This window comes from Notolepis coatsorum (genome assembly GCF_963971535.1).
Source record: "Notolepis coatsorum genome assembly, chromosome: 1".
Classification (NCBI taxonomy): Eukaryota; Metazoa; Chordata; class Actinopteri; order Aulopiformes; family Paralepididae; genus Notolepis; species Notolepis coatsorum.
This window is the reverse complement of record NC_140165.1, coordinates 198,655,826-198,672,287: the sequence shown is the minus strand read 5'-3', so window position 1 is coordinate 198,672,287 and position 16,462 is coordinate 198,655,826. Positions and strand designations below refer to the sequence as shown.

The 16,462-nt window shown below is 42.6% G+C and overlaps 1 protein-coding gene across 3 annotated transcripts in view; it reads right to left on the bottom strand.

Moving 5' to 3' along the window:
• Positions 1-2,895: 2,895 nt before the first annotated feature.
• The window catches only part of inpp5ka (inositol polyphosphate-5-phosphatase Ka), a 48,697-nt gene continuing 35,130 nt past the window's right edge, over positions 2,896-16,462 (bottom strand). For 2 of the 3 annotated variants that reach the window (XM_084320348.1, XM_084320349.1), the window contains 3 exons: positions 15,923-16,006; positions 12,337-12,441; positions 8,570-11,676 (listed from right to left, as the gene is read on the bottom strand). In XM_084320348.1, coding sequence (XP_084176474.1) covers positions 11,596-11,676; positions 12,337-12,441; positions 15,923-16,006 — 270 coding nt within the window. In that variant the 3' untranslated portion in view covers positions 8,570-11,595. Of the gene's footprint in view, positions 2,976-8,569; positions 11,677-12,336; positions 12,442-15,922; positions 16,007-16,462 lie in introns of those variants that run through there. The other variant, XM_084320350.1, reaches the window with a different exon arrangement.

Below are 16,462 nucleotides of genomic sequence, written 5' to 3'. Positions count from 1 at the left end.
CGGGAACGCATCTTTGCGGGTTTTGGCATTCAACCGCCTATAGTCCACACACAGCCTAATCGAACCGTCTTTCTTTCTCACGATCACCAAGGGGGAAGAGTACGGACTACTGCTCTCCCTAATCACTCCCTGTTCCAACAACTTCTGGATGTGGCTTCTCACTTCCTCATACTGACTGGGCGGGATCCTTCGGTACCTCTGACTCACCGGGGCCTCATCAACAACTGGGATTTCATGATAAATCAGATTTGTGCATCCTAATTCACTATCTGAGGAGGCAAACACATGAGAAAACTTGTACAACAGTTGCCTGGCTTGTCTTGCCTGCTCTTCCGACAAACCCGGGAAGCACAGTGCAGCGATCTCGGGGGACAGCTCCCCATCTCCTTGCGACCCCTGCTGCTCCCTAATCATAACCTGCTCCTCCCGTGGACCCACCCGCTTAAAATGGACAGAAACGCCCTCCCCAGCCACTACCTCAGCCAGATGTAACGATGCGAGGCGTGTCTGTGGCTTCAATCTAACATCTGAGGAACCTACATTAATGACCGGAATAATCAAATGTCCATTGTTAACTTCTACATAGGCACTAGAGACCACTAACCCCGCAGGCAAATTCCCCTCTTCCAACCCCAACGGCTCTATAAGTACAGATGTCCTAGACAGGCATAGACTGTCAGGTCCGGCCGCTGGAACAAAACACATCGATCCTGCAGGGATTGTGAACGGGGAGACAGCAGCAGCAAACATGTTCCTTTCCAATGTGACAGTTTGTTCATTTAGACAGGCTGCAAAAGCAGTCTGCCAACCTGGGGCCTTCAGGAGGAGCGGCGGTGGGCTAGGACCATGCGCAGGGCATAACAGCTGATAACACTCCTTAATAACATTCATCCCGAGCAAGCCCGGCACTGCTTGTTTGCGCACTTTTGCGGCTTGTCCAACGGGGTCTTTCACCACTAATATACCCCTCTGCGGTATGGTCCTATCCAACGCCACCGCCTCCACATCAACGGTGAAGTAGCCCAAATAGGGGATACTCAATCCATGGGCCCCACTCAATGTCAGCCACCCACAGTCAGCCAAATCCCCCCCCCACTTTGGCAGTAGATGTTTAAAGAAAAAACTTTCGGTAACAGTCGACACATTTGACCCGGAATCGATTAAACATTGAAACTTCACCCCCCCCATAGAAACTTCCACAGTGTCACACTCCCCCACCAAACACTCATACACATGCGGATCAATATGGGGTACTGTTACCGAGCCTGGCTGTACTCCACCTGTGGTTTGGCTCTTCACCACAGAGGGAGACAGTTTCCCTGCTGCTCCGATATCTGAGCTGCCCCATCCCTCCCTGCGGCCAAAGCAGGAGACCAATGGTCTTGACTACGGCTAGGCCGTGGGGCCACACAGAATCGTGCAATATGGCCAGCTTTCTGACATTTAAAACAAATGGGCTGCCCTGAGGCATCGTACCGTGGCTGCCATTTACGGGCGTCTGTTCGCCTAGACCCTGACGCCTGCAAAGTGGTTGAAAGTTGTTGTGATAAATCATCAATTAGAACCTGTTGTTTCTGTAACATGTCTAAAACTTTGGCAAGCGTAGGATCAGGCTTCCCCTCCATCGCAGCAGTAACTACACTCGCCTCTACTGGCGTGGCCTCCACCTTCTCACAGGAACCCACCACCCGCCTTCTACGCTCTCCCCCCCACTCCGCTTCCTCTCCCCACTGAAAAGCTTCTCTACGGAGCGCAAAAAACGACATTGTGGGTTGCTGGCGGGTTTTTTTTTTTTTAATTCTCGACGGAGACTGATATCGGATACATTTTCTGCAAACTGGTCACGCAAGGCAAAATCGCCACACCACGCCTCCTTCACCTTACAGTGATTGATCTCTTCCATGATAGCCATTAATGCATGTGAATATTCCCGTACAGACTCCCCATCCTGTTGTCTTCTATCAAAGAACTGTCTTTGTAATTTAGTGAGTGACGGGGGCTGCCCGTATACCTCTTGGAGAATGTCTAACACCTGCACTGGACTCGATCGTTCAGCCTGTGTGCGATACTTTATCTCCTGCCTTGCTTCCCCCCCCAGATGCTCGTAAATGTACGCCGCTTTTTCGGCGCCAGCGTAAGAGCGGTAGATCAAAGTAGCATTAATTTCGTCCAACCAATCGTAAAAAATAGCGCTGGAGCCCCCAGTGAATACTGGACATTTTCTCTCCTTTGGCAGGTATACAATCCGTTCCCTGGTACCAACAGGCAGACTCTCCCCCCCCACATGCCCACCCGCCCCCGATCCCTGATTACCAGAGGACTGAGCAGACACAGGAGATTGATTCCCGTCCAGCCTCTGTATTAAAGACTCATTGTCAGTTTTCAACTGGCTGATGGCCTCTTTATCGGACTGCACTCTGGCTTTCAGAGCATCAAGTTCATCTTGTAAGTCCTTCAAACTCATTTTCGTGTTTCACAAAGCCACCTTAAACAGCTGTGATACGTCACTTCACCAACGGTCCTCTTGTCCACCCGGCCGCCAGGAGACTGTGGTGACGGCAGAGTCTTCTGTTGACTGACTCTCCGGCCTTTCTTGGACGCTGTGTGGTCACTGTTTTTAGCCACTCTGTCCCTAAATTCTCTGCAAATCCAATCTGTCTCTCTATGTGCTGTTATAAATACCCGAAGCCTAGGTCACAAAATCAAATTAGATCCTGTCAACTGCGCCAAACTGTAACCAGGAGGCTTAGGACATATAACAGACAGACAAAGCAATTATGTTTAATATAATTATCTTTATTTAAGCTATGATATCAGAAAGGATTAGTTGAATTTTATACAAAAATAGAGGTATCACTATCACCATGTATACATCGCCATGTATACATTTAGCACAGAGAGACAGACTGAACTCACACTACACCCTAACGTGTAATAGCCAAAAACAGTGACCACTTGTTGACCAGGACCACCACCTGTCATGACACAAAAACTACAATAAATATCAAGGCATAAAATGCTGGCTGTTGCACAGTACAAAACAAACATTTATTAACACCCCGGTCATACAAACGGACGAGAGAGAGAGCTAGACTTACACTTGAACTGAATGAATGAAACACCCGGCGCCGCACACACACACAGCACACACCCAGGCCGCAATGGTACATCTAGTTCCCCAGCCTGAGGGAAATCAGGACAGGTCGTCTGTATTACTATTTATCCTAAACAGTCTGCGTGTGTAATATGCATGTGGGCAAATCATAAACAAAAGAAGTGAGCGATACCTTTGCATCGCCAGGCTTAAGCACAACGCCTCGCCTCTTCACCGTTCAAGGTCCGTCGGTCCCTAAGGAAGACCATACGCAGTATAAACACCTAAATCGTGCAACCTATCGACATGAAAATGCAAGCTCCGCTCTATAATACAGTCAAGTTACTCACCAGGACTCCCCCTCGTCCCGTCACAGGGGAAATGTTTGCTGCTATCGCCGCCGCACACAACTAGAAGTGTTCCTTCCAGCCGCCATCCGGTCAGACTGAAATACGCGCTGACGTCAGAGCCACACCCACAATAACCCCAGCTGGCCACATACTGGAAAACTAAATACAGTCAAAGTGCCAATAAATAATAAACATTGTGATATATTCCCTGTCAACTCTGGGTGGAGAACACCCAATAAATGAAGTTAGGTAGACACTCTTTTCTATGTACTGTATATGGAATGGTTGTGTCTCAGATAACATACACATGTATCTTAATTAGTGAGCTCTGGCAGAGTTGTAATCTCTCGCTGCAGAGGTAACGCATTCTTTGTACAATTATTGAAAACCTGGCATGTGTCCTTGTTATTGCTATTGAAATAATAGGAAATTAATGAAACATTAAAAATAGAATGCTTCAATCAAAAAACAAAGGCAGAATGAATCAACTAAATAAATAACCCATAGTAGTTCATATTAACCCATTCTCTGCCGATGACGTAACACTTCATTCTCCGCCATGCGTAATCTGCCAATGATCAATTGAGATCAATATTTCATATTTTCGTCATGGTACTCACATTTCACCCACGGAGTCTTGGCTGGTGCTGTAGGACTCCGCTCAACTCTGCAACGCTTCAATACCGCCACCTAGTGGCCGATCGACAAGTTGCCAAACCGGAAGTGCTTGGTCCGTCCCCTATTTTCGTCCGGCCACTCGGTGATCGTCCCGGGGCTCAATACAGACACCGTGGATATGGATCTTTGCCATAACTCAATAATCAACATTATTTGGACGTGTAATATACAACCTGGCAATGGATCGCATCGATCAACATCCCATAATAGCAATCTTTTTGCTCCACTCTCATCACCCAACGCTACGAGGAGACTGGGGTGAGTTTCAGCATTTTTCTTTACCATTTTCGATACAAACTGCTCGGATCAATATATCACCCATACTACATGAATCATTTAACGTCGGTCATTGAATTATAAACGACCCCCCCCCCCCCCCTCCGTTCACCCGCAGATGACCAGTCATGATGTTTAGGACCATGTACAGTTGAAATTTTTAATATAGCATGGATCGGTATCAAACTGCATTTGATCATCTAATATATGCATTTATGGCTATATCTCACGTTCTATGAAATACAGCAGAAAACGATAAAAACATATTTATACTCTAGACGGTATTTTAGTATGAATGAAAAAGTAAAACGTTCCTACATCCTGAACGATAGATAATTTATGTTGAATGGGCCATAGTAATGTCAATTTAGCAATACAATTTAAAAAGTTATAGCCCTGCAAAGAAGGTGAATATCTCCATAAACAAATAGCGCTGGCAGAGATCAAACAGCGATGGATATAAGCTCCGGCAGAGAATGGGTTAATATATGACAACAGACTTTTACTTACTGGGGTTGAGAACACTACACAACATCTGGCCCGAGGGTATGAAATTAACAGTGGCTCAGGGTAAAACATGCCACTTTCTGGACATATAATAGCCTGGGCAACTAAATGAAGAGACACAAGACTACAATGAGAAGTATTTTAATATTTGCTTATATAAATATATACACTTTTGTTTTTGTGACAGTACATTACAGCATATCATATCCAATGTTACTGAGAAAATTGATCACTCGTGACTTTTTAATAAAAAATATAGATAAAGTGACATAAGAAGGCTAATCTTTACAGATAAAATGTACAAGCGTTTTCCAGCAAGTTGATGATGACATTCATGTGAACAGGTCTCAATATAACATAGCCAAAAGTTGGAACTTAATAGTAAAGTTAATCTTTAAAATAAAGATTACATTTGTTCAAAATAAACTAGAGACCATGAATATAATTTAATCTTGACACTATAAATAATAAGATGAGTATTGATGATGCATAATGTATCAAAATTTAACAGCAAAGCATAAACAATGTCAACAAACTTACGATTTAAAAAGGCACTTGCTGAATCCAACTTGTTCTCTTGACATACATTTCCATTATTAAAGGACTCTAACCATAACATGACAAATAACCACAACCATCCATCATGTAACTCAAAACGATAAATATAAATATCCATCAATAACAATAATAAACAGTGCAATATTCCTTTAATTTATATATCCTGCTGTGAGTCCTAGAACTATTGAAATGGAATTAAATAGACAAAACATCTACTCGTATATATTTCTCTAACAAGAAAAACAATATAATGTTGCAGAGTTAATGAAGAACTGCAATCTGAAAAGCAATGCATGACCCATTGTGAATTCTGATCAACAGGACATACGAATTAGTAAAGATATATGTTCAAGTGCATTAGGAAGTGAAGTTAATAATTAGTAAACTGAAGACAATTCTGCTCCATAATGTCACACACCTTACAGCTCAACTCTTTAAAATACACAAAAGTAGGTTTTTAATATTTTAAAGACTACCAGCATGAATTACCGATTGTAAAAAATTGTATCCGTTAGAAAGAGGAATAAAACAGGTTATTTCAGTTAGCATAGCTATGTCACGCAAAAAGCAAGACTATGCAGAATTAGTTGAAGATATAGTTTGAAAAGCATTTATTATTCTGGCTTGCCTTGGCTTGGACGTAGGTTTGAAGTTGTGCGTGTCCAATACCCAGTCGCTTTTTTTCATTAATAAAAATAATAAGTATTGTTAAAACTCCAAATTTTTTCATCCAGCTTCTTGGTTATACCCTTCTCTGACTCTTTATGTGGTTTCCAGGGAAGTGCACAAATCAATCCTACAGGTAGTTTGGATTTCAATATTCTCAATGTAATTTTCTTTTATCATAAATCAATGATACCATAAATATCATTTTGTTTTGATTTAAATAGGCAGTTCAAACAATATTCTAATACATATATTTTCCTCCTTGCCCAGAGTGCTATCTATCCATCCATATACTTTCTGTGTGATTTGCAGACTTATATATCTTCCGACAGATATCTTCTGTAGAGATATCTGCTGTAGAGATATCTGCTGTAGAGATGTCTTCCGTCACTCCAATAATGGCATTGGGTTTGAGGCTCCAAGCACCAACAATTTATTTGAAAAGCTCAACAGCAATGTCTCTTTCCAGAAGACCTCATTGTCATCACTTTCATTATGGGGGGTGTACTTCTAGAGAAAATAGTTCTCAATGCGGTTACAACATTTCCTCAACCCGATTGAAATAATTCAGATTGGACATTTCAAATCAACCAGTTTACATGGATGCTAAATAGGCTGAGCCGTGTTGACATGGTCCAAAGCATGTCATCAGAATATTACTTGTTTGACATGTCCAGAAAGACTCTGCCTACACTCAGCCCCTCTTGCACTCACCACATATTCTGCTGCTTATTAGGAAAGACAATTTGATAGTTCTGTGCATCATTTCAACTCGTTTCAAACATTTCAACCTTGCTCATCCCCGGCTGTCCCATGGCTGTCTTTCACATGCATTTTGGGCGCTTTGAGCACCACAAACTGTTACTAAGCTAGCCTCAAGCTTGACTTTTTTTTAATTTATTTTTTATAAACTGTAAGGGGCTGAGGGTGAGTGATTAATGGATTCTATGTTCCTGCCTGTTGGCTCCTCCCGATGGAGAGAAGAGGACTGACCGCTTCACACAGGCAGACCCACACTGTCTCTCAATCAGCAATCAGTGTGCCTCTCAGAGAGAACAGAAGTGTGTGTCTTGGAATGGAGAGTGAGAGAGCTGTTGGGAGACATCTACAACCGTGAGTTGAGACAGTTGGGTGCTCCAATGGGAGCCAGTATGATTTTGTTAGTTCTTAATTTTCTGTTTTACTTAAATAAATGCCCCTGGCCATTGTCCAGCGAAGAGCTAAAGCTATTTTACTGCGTTTGATTAATTGTACAACCACATTGCACCTTCCACCTACCCCTGTCTGCTACCTTTGTTACACTGCTGGAGAAAGTGGGCAATGCAATTTGTTTGTACAATAATCAAACACCGTTATGGGCAGCATGGAGAACCTTGTGATGCAGCTGTTAAAGTCCAATGAGGAGCAGAAGGCTATGCACAGTGAGCTCCTGGCAAAGGCAGCAGAATGCTCTCATTTATGCAGAGATAAAGAGAGGTACGGCGCCAGCCCCTACCCAGCACAGTGGAGCTGAGGGAAGGATATGCCAACCGTGCTCTTCTTTGCCAAGAAAATAAGAGACTGAGGGAAGAAGACAAGAGACTGAGGAAAGAAGTCAAAAGACTGCAGAACTGGCCCCCGTCTTCACCAAAAAATGTAACACCTCCCTCCGTAATTGTTCAGTCCCCCAGTGTTTCAAACAGTCCCATCATCCTGTGCCAAAATCCAACAATATCTCCTGCCTCAACGACTACAGACCAATTACCCTCACATCCGTAGCCATGAAATCATTCGAACGCATCATTCTCACCCACCTCAACACCAGCAAAATCAACATCACATCCCACCCTCTATATTTCAGCACAGGAGCCCCCCAAGGCTGCGTCCTTTAACCCTGGCTTTTCTTCTTATACACCAACCTGCTCACATCCCTCCACAACTCAGTCAAAATCTACAAATATGCAGACGACACAACCATCATAGGCCTCATCAGACAACAATGAAACGGAATACCGTACACAGATCAACCATACAGTCACCTGGTGCACAGACAATAACCTCCTCCTCAACTAATCTAAAATCATCGACTTTAGACGCCAGCCAAACCCCAAGACCCCCGTATTCATCTCCGGCGAACCCATAATCAACACAGACTCCATCAAATTTCTTGGCACCCACATAAGCAACAACCTCAAATGGAAAACCAACAGACCACATCCACAAAAAAGCCAATCAAAGACTTCTTCCTCCACCAGCTCAAAATATAGAATCATAAAATATCTCCTGCTCCGTTTTTACCAGGCTATCATACAAAGCATCCTCACCTTCTCCATGACAGTTTGGTACAGCAGTATGGACATTCACTCCAAAAACAAACTGCAAAGAATAATCAATAATCCTCCAAAATAATCCGCACCCCCCCCCCCCCCCCCTCCTCCCATCACTCGAATCACTCCACCGCCAAAGTACAATAAGAAGAGCAAGGAAAACGATCTGACCCAACACACCATATCTTCCAGCTGCTGCCCTCCGGAAGGCGCTACAGATCCCTGACCACCAAAACATACCGCTTTAAAAACAGTTTCTTCTCCACTGCCATACAGACATTGAACTCCCTGTAGCAACACCCCCGACCTCTGCTGTTATGGACATAAACTGTGATATTGTAGTTTTTGTAATAATGTATCTATGTATTTAACTGCATGTAGTATGTGTATTGTAAGTGATGTTATATGTTCTATGTTCTATGTTGGAACAATGCAATGTAATGCAGCGTTTCCGTTAGCCGGTAATTACCGGTATTTGACCGGCAAAATATGTTGAAGTCCGAATATTTAAATATCTCCGGTCATAATGTCCGGTGAAAATAATTTCTCTAAGCACAATTTTATTATTTGAATTGTATTAAAATAGGCTCAAATTAAATAGCCTATGCGATGAACGAAACAATCATTACATGTTGCTTCACGCTGATAAAGCGCGGATGGCGCCGCTCGGATGTGAATCTTTTTTTCTTTCTTTTTTTGAGCCTGTCTGGCCACCATTAATGTCGAGCGTTCAGGCCCGAGTGGAAAGTTTAATTCTCCTGGCTGAGGTGCGACATTATATCCACATTTTCCAGTTCACTGATCCAGCCAGGGTTACCAGTGACACAGTTCATTCTGGAACCTCAGATCCCCGCTGATCATGGAGTTCTACAGTATCGCGTTGGATCCATACACGTATCGATTTTTTCGAATGGTGATCAGGAATTGGAATATACCAGTTGGATACCATCTGATGTCAGGTAAGGACTCTATGTTATCAGTGTTAGGATAATCAGAGTAAGTTTGATGAAGTTATAAGCTGTTTTGTGAAATGTCTTCTTTCGGTTTCACTAAAAGTCCGAGAGGAAATCAACGGGGCGATTATCCGCGCGCGGCCGTAATGTGCTTGCGTGCACGTATAATATTGATCATCTAGCGTTTATTTGAAAACGATTCATAAAAAGGCCGACGAATATCAACGTTGTGAAATATTCCACTAAAAGACGATTTTCATAGAATGCTCCAGAATGAGCTGTTTTTATCTGAAAACGGGGGCTTTTCAATGCTCTGAAACGGAAACGACGCGATAAACAGCCTTGACAGCACTGACTGGAAAATAGTCTTTGATAATGCGATGGGCAGATTAGACACATAGCCATAATTTAAAACATAGATTAGGCGATATTAACGTTAACATTGGCGCCGATGGTGGCATTCAGCCGGTAAAAAGGAAAACCAGGCTGACCGGCATTTCTCGAATATGTCCGGGGATAGAAATCTTGCAGGACACCCAGACCGGCACGAATATGTTCTAACGGAAACGCTGATGTAATGCACTGAAAACAAATTCCTCCAGCCTGGCTGGGTGGTCATTAAAGAATCTAATCTAAGAGACTGAGGGAAGAAGTCAAGAGACTGAGGGAAGGATATGCCACGGTAGAGAAGGAAGGACTGGCTATCAAGTGGGCACTGGAGCGTCTCGGATATTATCTGGTGGGCCGACATTTCTCTCTCATAACTGACCATGCTCCCCTGGTCTGGATGTCCAAAAAGGAGACCAATTCTTGAGTCAGTCGATGGTTTATTTCCTTGCAAGAGTTTGATTTCTCTGATCCACAGGTCGGGAGCCAAACACGGGAACGCAGGTGCCCTGTCCCGGAGATTCCCTCTGGACCTCGTTTTCCTCTCCCAAGCAGGAACTGAAGGGGGGGTATGTAAGGGGCTGAGGGGAATGGTGTTTAATGGATTCTATGTTCCTGCCTGTTGGCTCCTCCCAATGGAGAGAAGAGGACTGACAGCTTCACACAGGCAGACCCACACACACGGCTGTCTCTCAATCAGCAATCAGCGTGCCTCTCGGAGAGGACAGACAGAGAGCCTCAGTGTGTGTCTTGGAATGGAGAGTTGTTGGGAGACATCTACAACCGTGAGTTGACAACCGGTAAGCCAGACAGCAGCCCGGCCTAGTTAGAGACTGGACTATAGTAAAGACAGTTAGGTGCTCCAATGGGAGCCAGTATGATTGTTGGTTTTCTTACATTTTCTGTTTTGCTTAAATAAATGCCCCTGGCCATTGTCCAGCGGGGAGCTAAAGCTATTTTACTGCGTTTGATTAATTGTACAACCACATTGCACCTTCCACCTACCCCTGTCTGCTACCTTTGTTACAAAACATGTGGTGGCGCTGGAACATTGTCATAGTGGCATTGTGTCCCTATACCATTGTTTAGGGAAAGCCCTGGGATGGATGAGGGAGCACTCCAGGTATGTTTTTTTTAGAATTGTGGGTGAACGGAGGTATAGCATCAAGAGCATTACACCATACTTCATCTGTACCAAACACACAATAGGGTTTCGAACAGGGGGAATCGAAACACGAGAAAGCAAAAGGGATCATTTAAAATGTATTTATATTTGCAAGTCAAATAATTTGTCATATTTGACTAAATGGTTTTACAAATTAAAGTATATATTTAAGTAACCAAGTTATCCGTCTCAAGCTTTTGTTGTCATGGATACTGTATGTAGTGTCATTGGTTTTATGACTTCTGGCAGCTCACTACATTGAACATCAATACATCCGATTTCATTATTGTACACCGGTGCAAGAAAGTAGACTTCAAAAAATGTCTACCAGTTAAGATTATAGCAATGTAGACGTTATTAAACCAGTTACACTGTGTATCCATGACAACAAAAACATGGCGGGATCTTAAAATGTATAAATGTTTTCATTTGTAAAAAGGATTATCCTATTTGCAAATATAAATTCATTCTGAATTGTCCCTTTGATTTCTAGTGTTTCCATTCCTCTTTAACACATTTTCCTAATCTGGTTCTTCAGCAGCAGAATGAAAAACACTACAACCACAGTAATTACGGGCCTTGTTGTGGTCCAGGAGGTACTGGTCCTGACAGAGCCTTTTCCACATCATACTATGACCTATCTATACCAGAGGTCCTAACTGTCTGTAGCCTTGTCAAGTCCATTGACATTCTCAGGAAGCAGGCCCTCCTCAACCGCTACCTTAGACTCGTGGACCTGAAGGAAAGATTTGTAAATTAATTCCAGTTTGTATGACTAATTTCTCAAGTTCAAACCACAGTCAAGTTTTTGCATTTATCTCCCCAATTTATTAGTCATTATGCCAATACCATTTGTGTATCGCGGTTCTGGTCGTTGCGCTATCTTCTGTAGGTCTGGGGAGGGTATAGACTACCACATGTCTCCTTCGATACATGTGGAGTCGCCAGCCACTTCTTTTCACCCGAGGAGTTTCACTGGCAAGAGTGTAACGCGCACAGAGGTTCACGCCATCTCCCCCAGATCTCCTCCCTGCTGAACAGGCAGACAGACCAGTAGGGGTCGCTAATGTAACAACCAGGACTAATACCTTCACCGGCGGTGGCTTCCCACCCACAAATTGGACCTATCTCAAACCCTGCCCTCTTTTCTTGATCCTCCAATCACAGCTGTCGCTTACCTCGGACTTCCTCGTACAAACAAAGTTTGTCCGAGGTAAGCGACAGCTGTGATTGGAGGATCAAGAAAAGGGGCAGGGTTTGCCAGAAGTGTCGCTACCGGGAATTGAACCTCGGTCTCAGGTGGTAGGCGAGTGCTTTTACCTACCTCTACACTACCCAGACGCCCACAAGTTATAAACATTAAAAGATCAATTCAACTCTCCTCACACACACTCACTTTAAATGGTGAACTGATTCCAATAATGCACTGCAATGTGTTGCTGAAGTAACAAAGCACACATTCTCCTCCCAGCACAGGAATCTCCTCCTTACTGACGTACACCTACAGGAATAGAGAGAAACATTTACTGTAGCACACACAGCCAAGTTATACTATCCTTAATACCATCCATTGTCTTGCATTTATTCCCTAGCCCCTTACCCTAACCATGACTAGGGGTGGGAATTAGGGCTGGGCGATATGGGCAAAAATGATATCACGATAACGATCACTCGAAGTATTAAAAAAAATATATATATATTTTTTAAACAGATGTGTTTATTTTGCAGCTATTCTTTGTCGTTGCCGCCATCTTTAGTGTTACATCCCCTCACACTCCAGTTCTCAGGCTGCAGCTGGTTTGAAAGCGAAAGTAAACAAGCTTCTCTGCTGGATGTGGCTCCAGGGGAGTTGAATAGGTCTGGCTCTGCTCGTTTATTTTCTATCTTTTGGCGCTTTTTTGGTGGACAAACTGTGCACTGTGACTCGTGACTGGAGACTAGCTCTGCTAGCACACATACTGTAGTCTACTGTGTACAGACTGTTTCAAACTGTATTTTAAATTGGAAAGCTAACAAAATAAATGGACAAGAGAAAAATAAATCTCTATTTGGTCAGTATTGTCATTTGGACAAGCAAAGCCATTACTTTAAGTTGCAGGCAAGAAAGACAAGTCTGTCCACTGTCTCTTAAAACTGCCCTGTTGCAGGTCAAGAAAAAAATATATATATTTTTTTATATCTATTATTAAAATATCACGATAATTATCGTTATATCGCCCAGCCCTAGTGGGAATCACCAGTTTCATCATGATACGATATTGATTCTTTGGACAATGATACAATATTTGCCGATATCACAAAGTCTGCCACGATACGATTAGATTCAGGTGCCTGCGATCGATATGAGACTATTATATGCCCATTTAACACAATCAGTAACATTTAGATCAACTCAAAAAAGGCAACGGAAATATCATTCGACACTTATTTTTGAGCTCTTTAAATGAAAAACAATCTATTGTTTTTAATACAAATAGACGACCTGTTCACTGTAAAGTGCCACGTTTTGATATATTGAGCTTTTGATATATTGAGCTTTCCAGTGTCTTATAAATGGCCTTTTCCCGTGTTTAGCATTGTTTCCTAGCAATGAGGGTTTGTATCAATGGGGTCTGTGTCTCTAATTCTCATTTTGGCGGATTGCTCCAATTCAGTTGAGATTGATTTGATGTTTTTTATTTTCGTGTCTTACATACAGATAAAGATAATATCCTCCCCCAGTGAACTAAGCTATTCTGATTTGACTCGCTAGCCTACGTAGCAAGGAGCTGATCTGCAGTAACGCCCCGTCTATGGCTGTAGCGTAACCATTCACTCAACAACAGAGCGAGTGGAAATACCGACACTTCCTCAAGCGGGTGCCGACAGAAAGGCAGAGAGCGAGCGAGAGAGAGATGGAGAGGGACAGGAGCTTCTGTCGGAGAAACACACACGCATTTACACACAACCTCCCGACCGGCGCGCGGGGATGGGGCTTCTCCACTTGCATATCACTGTCAAAATATCTTTTGACTCCAACGCGCGCTCCCGTATTCCGATCCGTGCAATAATATTCACAGGGGTATATATTGTCATTTGAAACAAGTTACCAATGCATTGTCCCGTGGGATTATGCCCCCCCCGAGGCGAAATTTATTAGTATCCCCCTCAATCTCTCTATATCTCTCTGTCTGGCAGTGCAGACTGTGGGTGACTGTCACTCAAAGCGCTTATGGGCGGAGCCCAGCCCAAAACAGCTTGAAAAATCGTTTTAGAGTACTTGATTAGAAATACAAAACGCTTTTTTTGAAAAAAAAACTTTACAGATGTATTCCATAGACTCACAGGAATTGTGTAAAGTTGCCCAAATAGTGAAAGGAATAGCAAGACATGTCCCCTTTAAACTTTAAGTACATTTTTTTGGAACTCACAACACACAACCTAAAACCCCTTCCTCTCCCAAACCGTTCCTACAATTGTTTTATGTTGCATGATCATGAATATATTTATTATGCATTGTATTTTTTTTATGTTTAACACATTGGTTGCCAACAACGAGATTTCTTGTTATTTGCCGCCATGCGTTGGTTGCCATTAAAGAGATTTCTCGTTATTTAATCGTTATTTCTTTTATTAGCGATATCCATTCATTTTTCATCCGTCCAGCCTGACGTTATCATTGGGAATGGCTCTGAGCTCAAAGGGCAAATACCGCCCCCTATCGTCTCCCGGATGGTAATGCACATCATTGGATTGGATTGAGTGAAAAAGTGCATCAGAGAAAAACTCCGGTTCAGGGTTTCCCCATCTCTGGCAAGCAGTGTCTGTTACCAGATTCACTGGCGAGGCTTGGAGCAGCTTTCGATTATGCGTTTCGGACTATAACATTGGATCAATAAACAGGGCGGCTAGGTGGTGTAGTGGGCAAGGCACTCGCCACCAGTGTGGAGACGCTAGGATTCGCGTGTTCGAATCCAGCTCTCCACATTGTTTTCAGTTTAGCTGGTCGTCCGCAGTAATACACATTGGCCGTATTACGGGGAGGGAAAACTGAAGGGTGGGGATCGAACGTTGTGAACAAGCGACTCCTACAAGTCGGTTGGTGCGCCTGCGCAGTAGAATCAGGAAGTGTCGGGGGCAGCGTGAGCCTCCCACGCGTTACTCCTCGACACAGAGATCGAGCTGCGCAGGTGAAAAGATGCGACTGCTGTTACCTCAAGTACCGGAGGGGACTTGTGCTATGTATGACTTAGTCCACATTGCAGCCGGCTTGTGGGAGGCAAGAAACAGCGTTCGTGACAGGGGAGGGTTGAATTGGATGATACGAAATTGGGATGGGAGAAAATATAGAAAAATGGGAGAAAAAGTGGATAAAAAAAAAACATTGGATCAATAAACACGATCAATATTTGGAATGGCAATCAGGAATTTGATTAATCTTTTTGCAGAACATCTGATCTGAGGTAAGGAATCTATTTTACCAGTCTTGGAATAATCAGAGCTATTTTAACCTATATATCAGCGTGTGCCATATGTGTGTGTCTGTGTGTGTGTGCAATCAGGAAATAAGAATCGATTTTTCAGCCCGCTTCTATACAGTGCATAAGTACACATATACTATCGATAATCTAGCGTTTATTTGAAAACGATTCATAAATAGGCAATGACAACGTGTTTTGTGTATTCCAGTGTATTCCAGTAAAGGGAGTATCACAGAATCTTTATTTTCTTCTGGAACTTTAATAAAACAAGCGTTTTTCTAAATGGTATAAAACGGAAATGAACCGATTAAAAAAAACAATCAGTTTCGACAATGTTGACTGCAAACAAGTCATTGATAAGCGACGGCCATATTAGACACAGCCATAATTTAAGATATAGTTTATGCGTTTGCAAATATGAGAGCTCTATCATTGAAGTGGGTGTTGGCACGCAATGGGGTTCCGGGGCACCGGACCCGTGGCACTCAAAGTGTTAACAGACACACACAAAACAATTGTTACCTGTATGAGCTCTTCGTTGAAGGACACTTCATCATCTTTGACCCAAGTGTAGGTGATGTAGTCGGTCGCACTGGTGAAGCCCACCTGAGATCCACAAACACACTCTCACCTCAAAATATCAACTACTGCTTATCTACGTTATTCCAACATTGTTTCTACATACATCATTACTAGGGGTGTAACAAACACATTTCTAGATTCTATACAAATTCCCATTTTAATTTATTAATAATATTTATTAATTAAATTTAATAATTATGTAACCAATAGTTAGTTTTTATTGGTGAAAGCGGGACAGGTACAACATTGTCATTTATATATATCACCATATTCATTTATTTAGAAAACCAAGAAACAAAATAAATAATATATTCAATATAGCTATTTTTACTTTTTAATTTGAACTTATGTATTCAATATCTACACGAATGATTTAAGTTGTACTTTAATATATGGGGGAATGATACTGCCATTTCTATTTGACTTTTCTCAAGTCGATGGTGATAAGTCACTCTTTTGAAACGTTAGTAAAATAGGGTA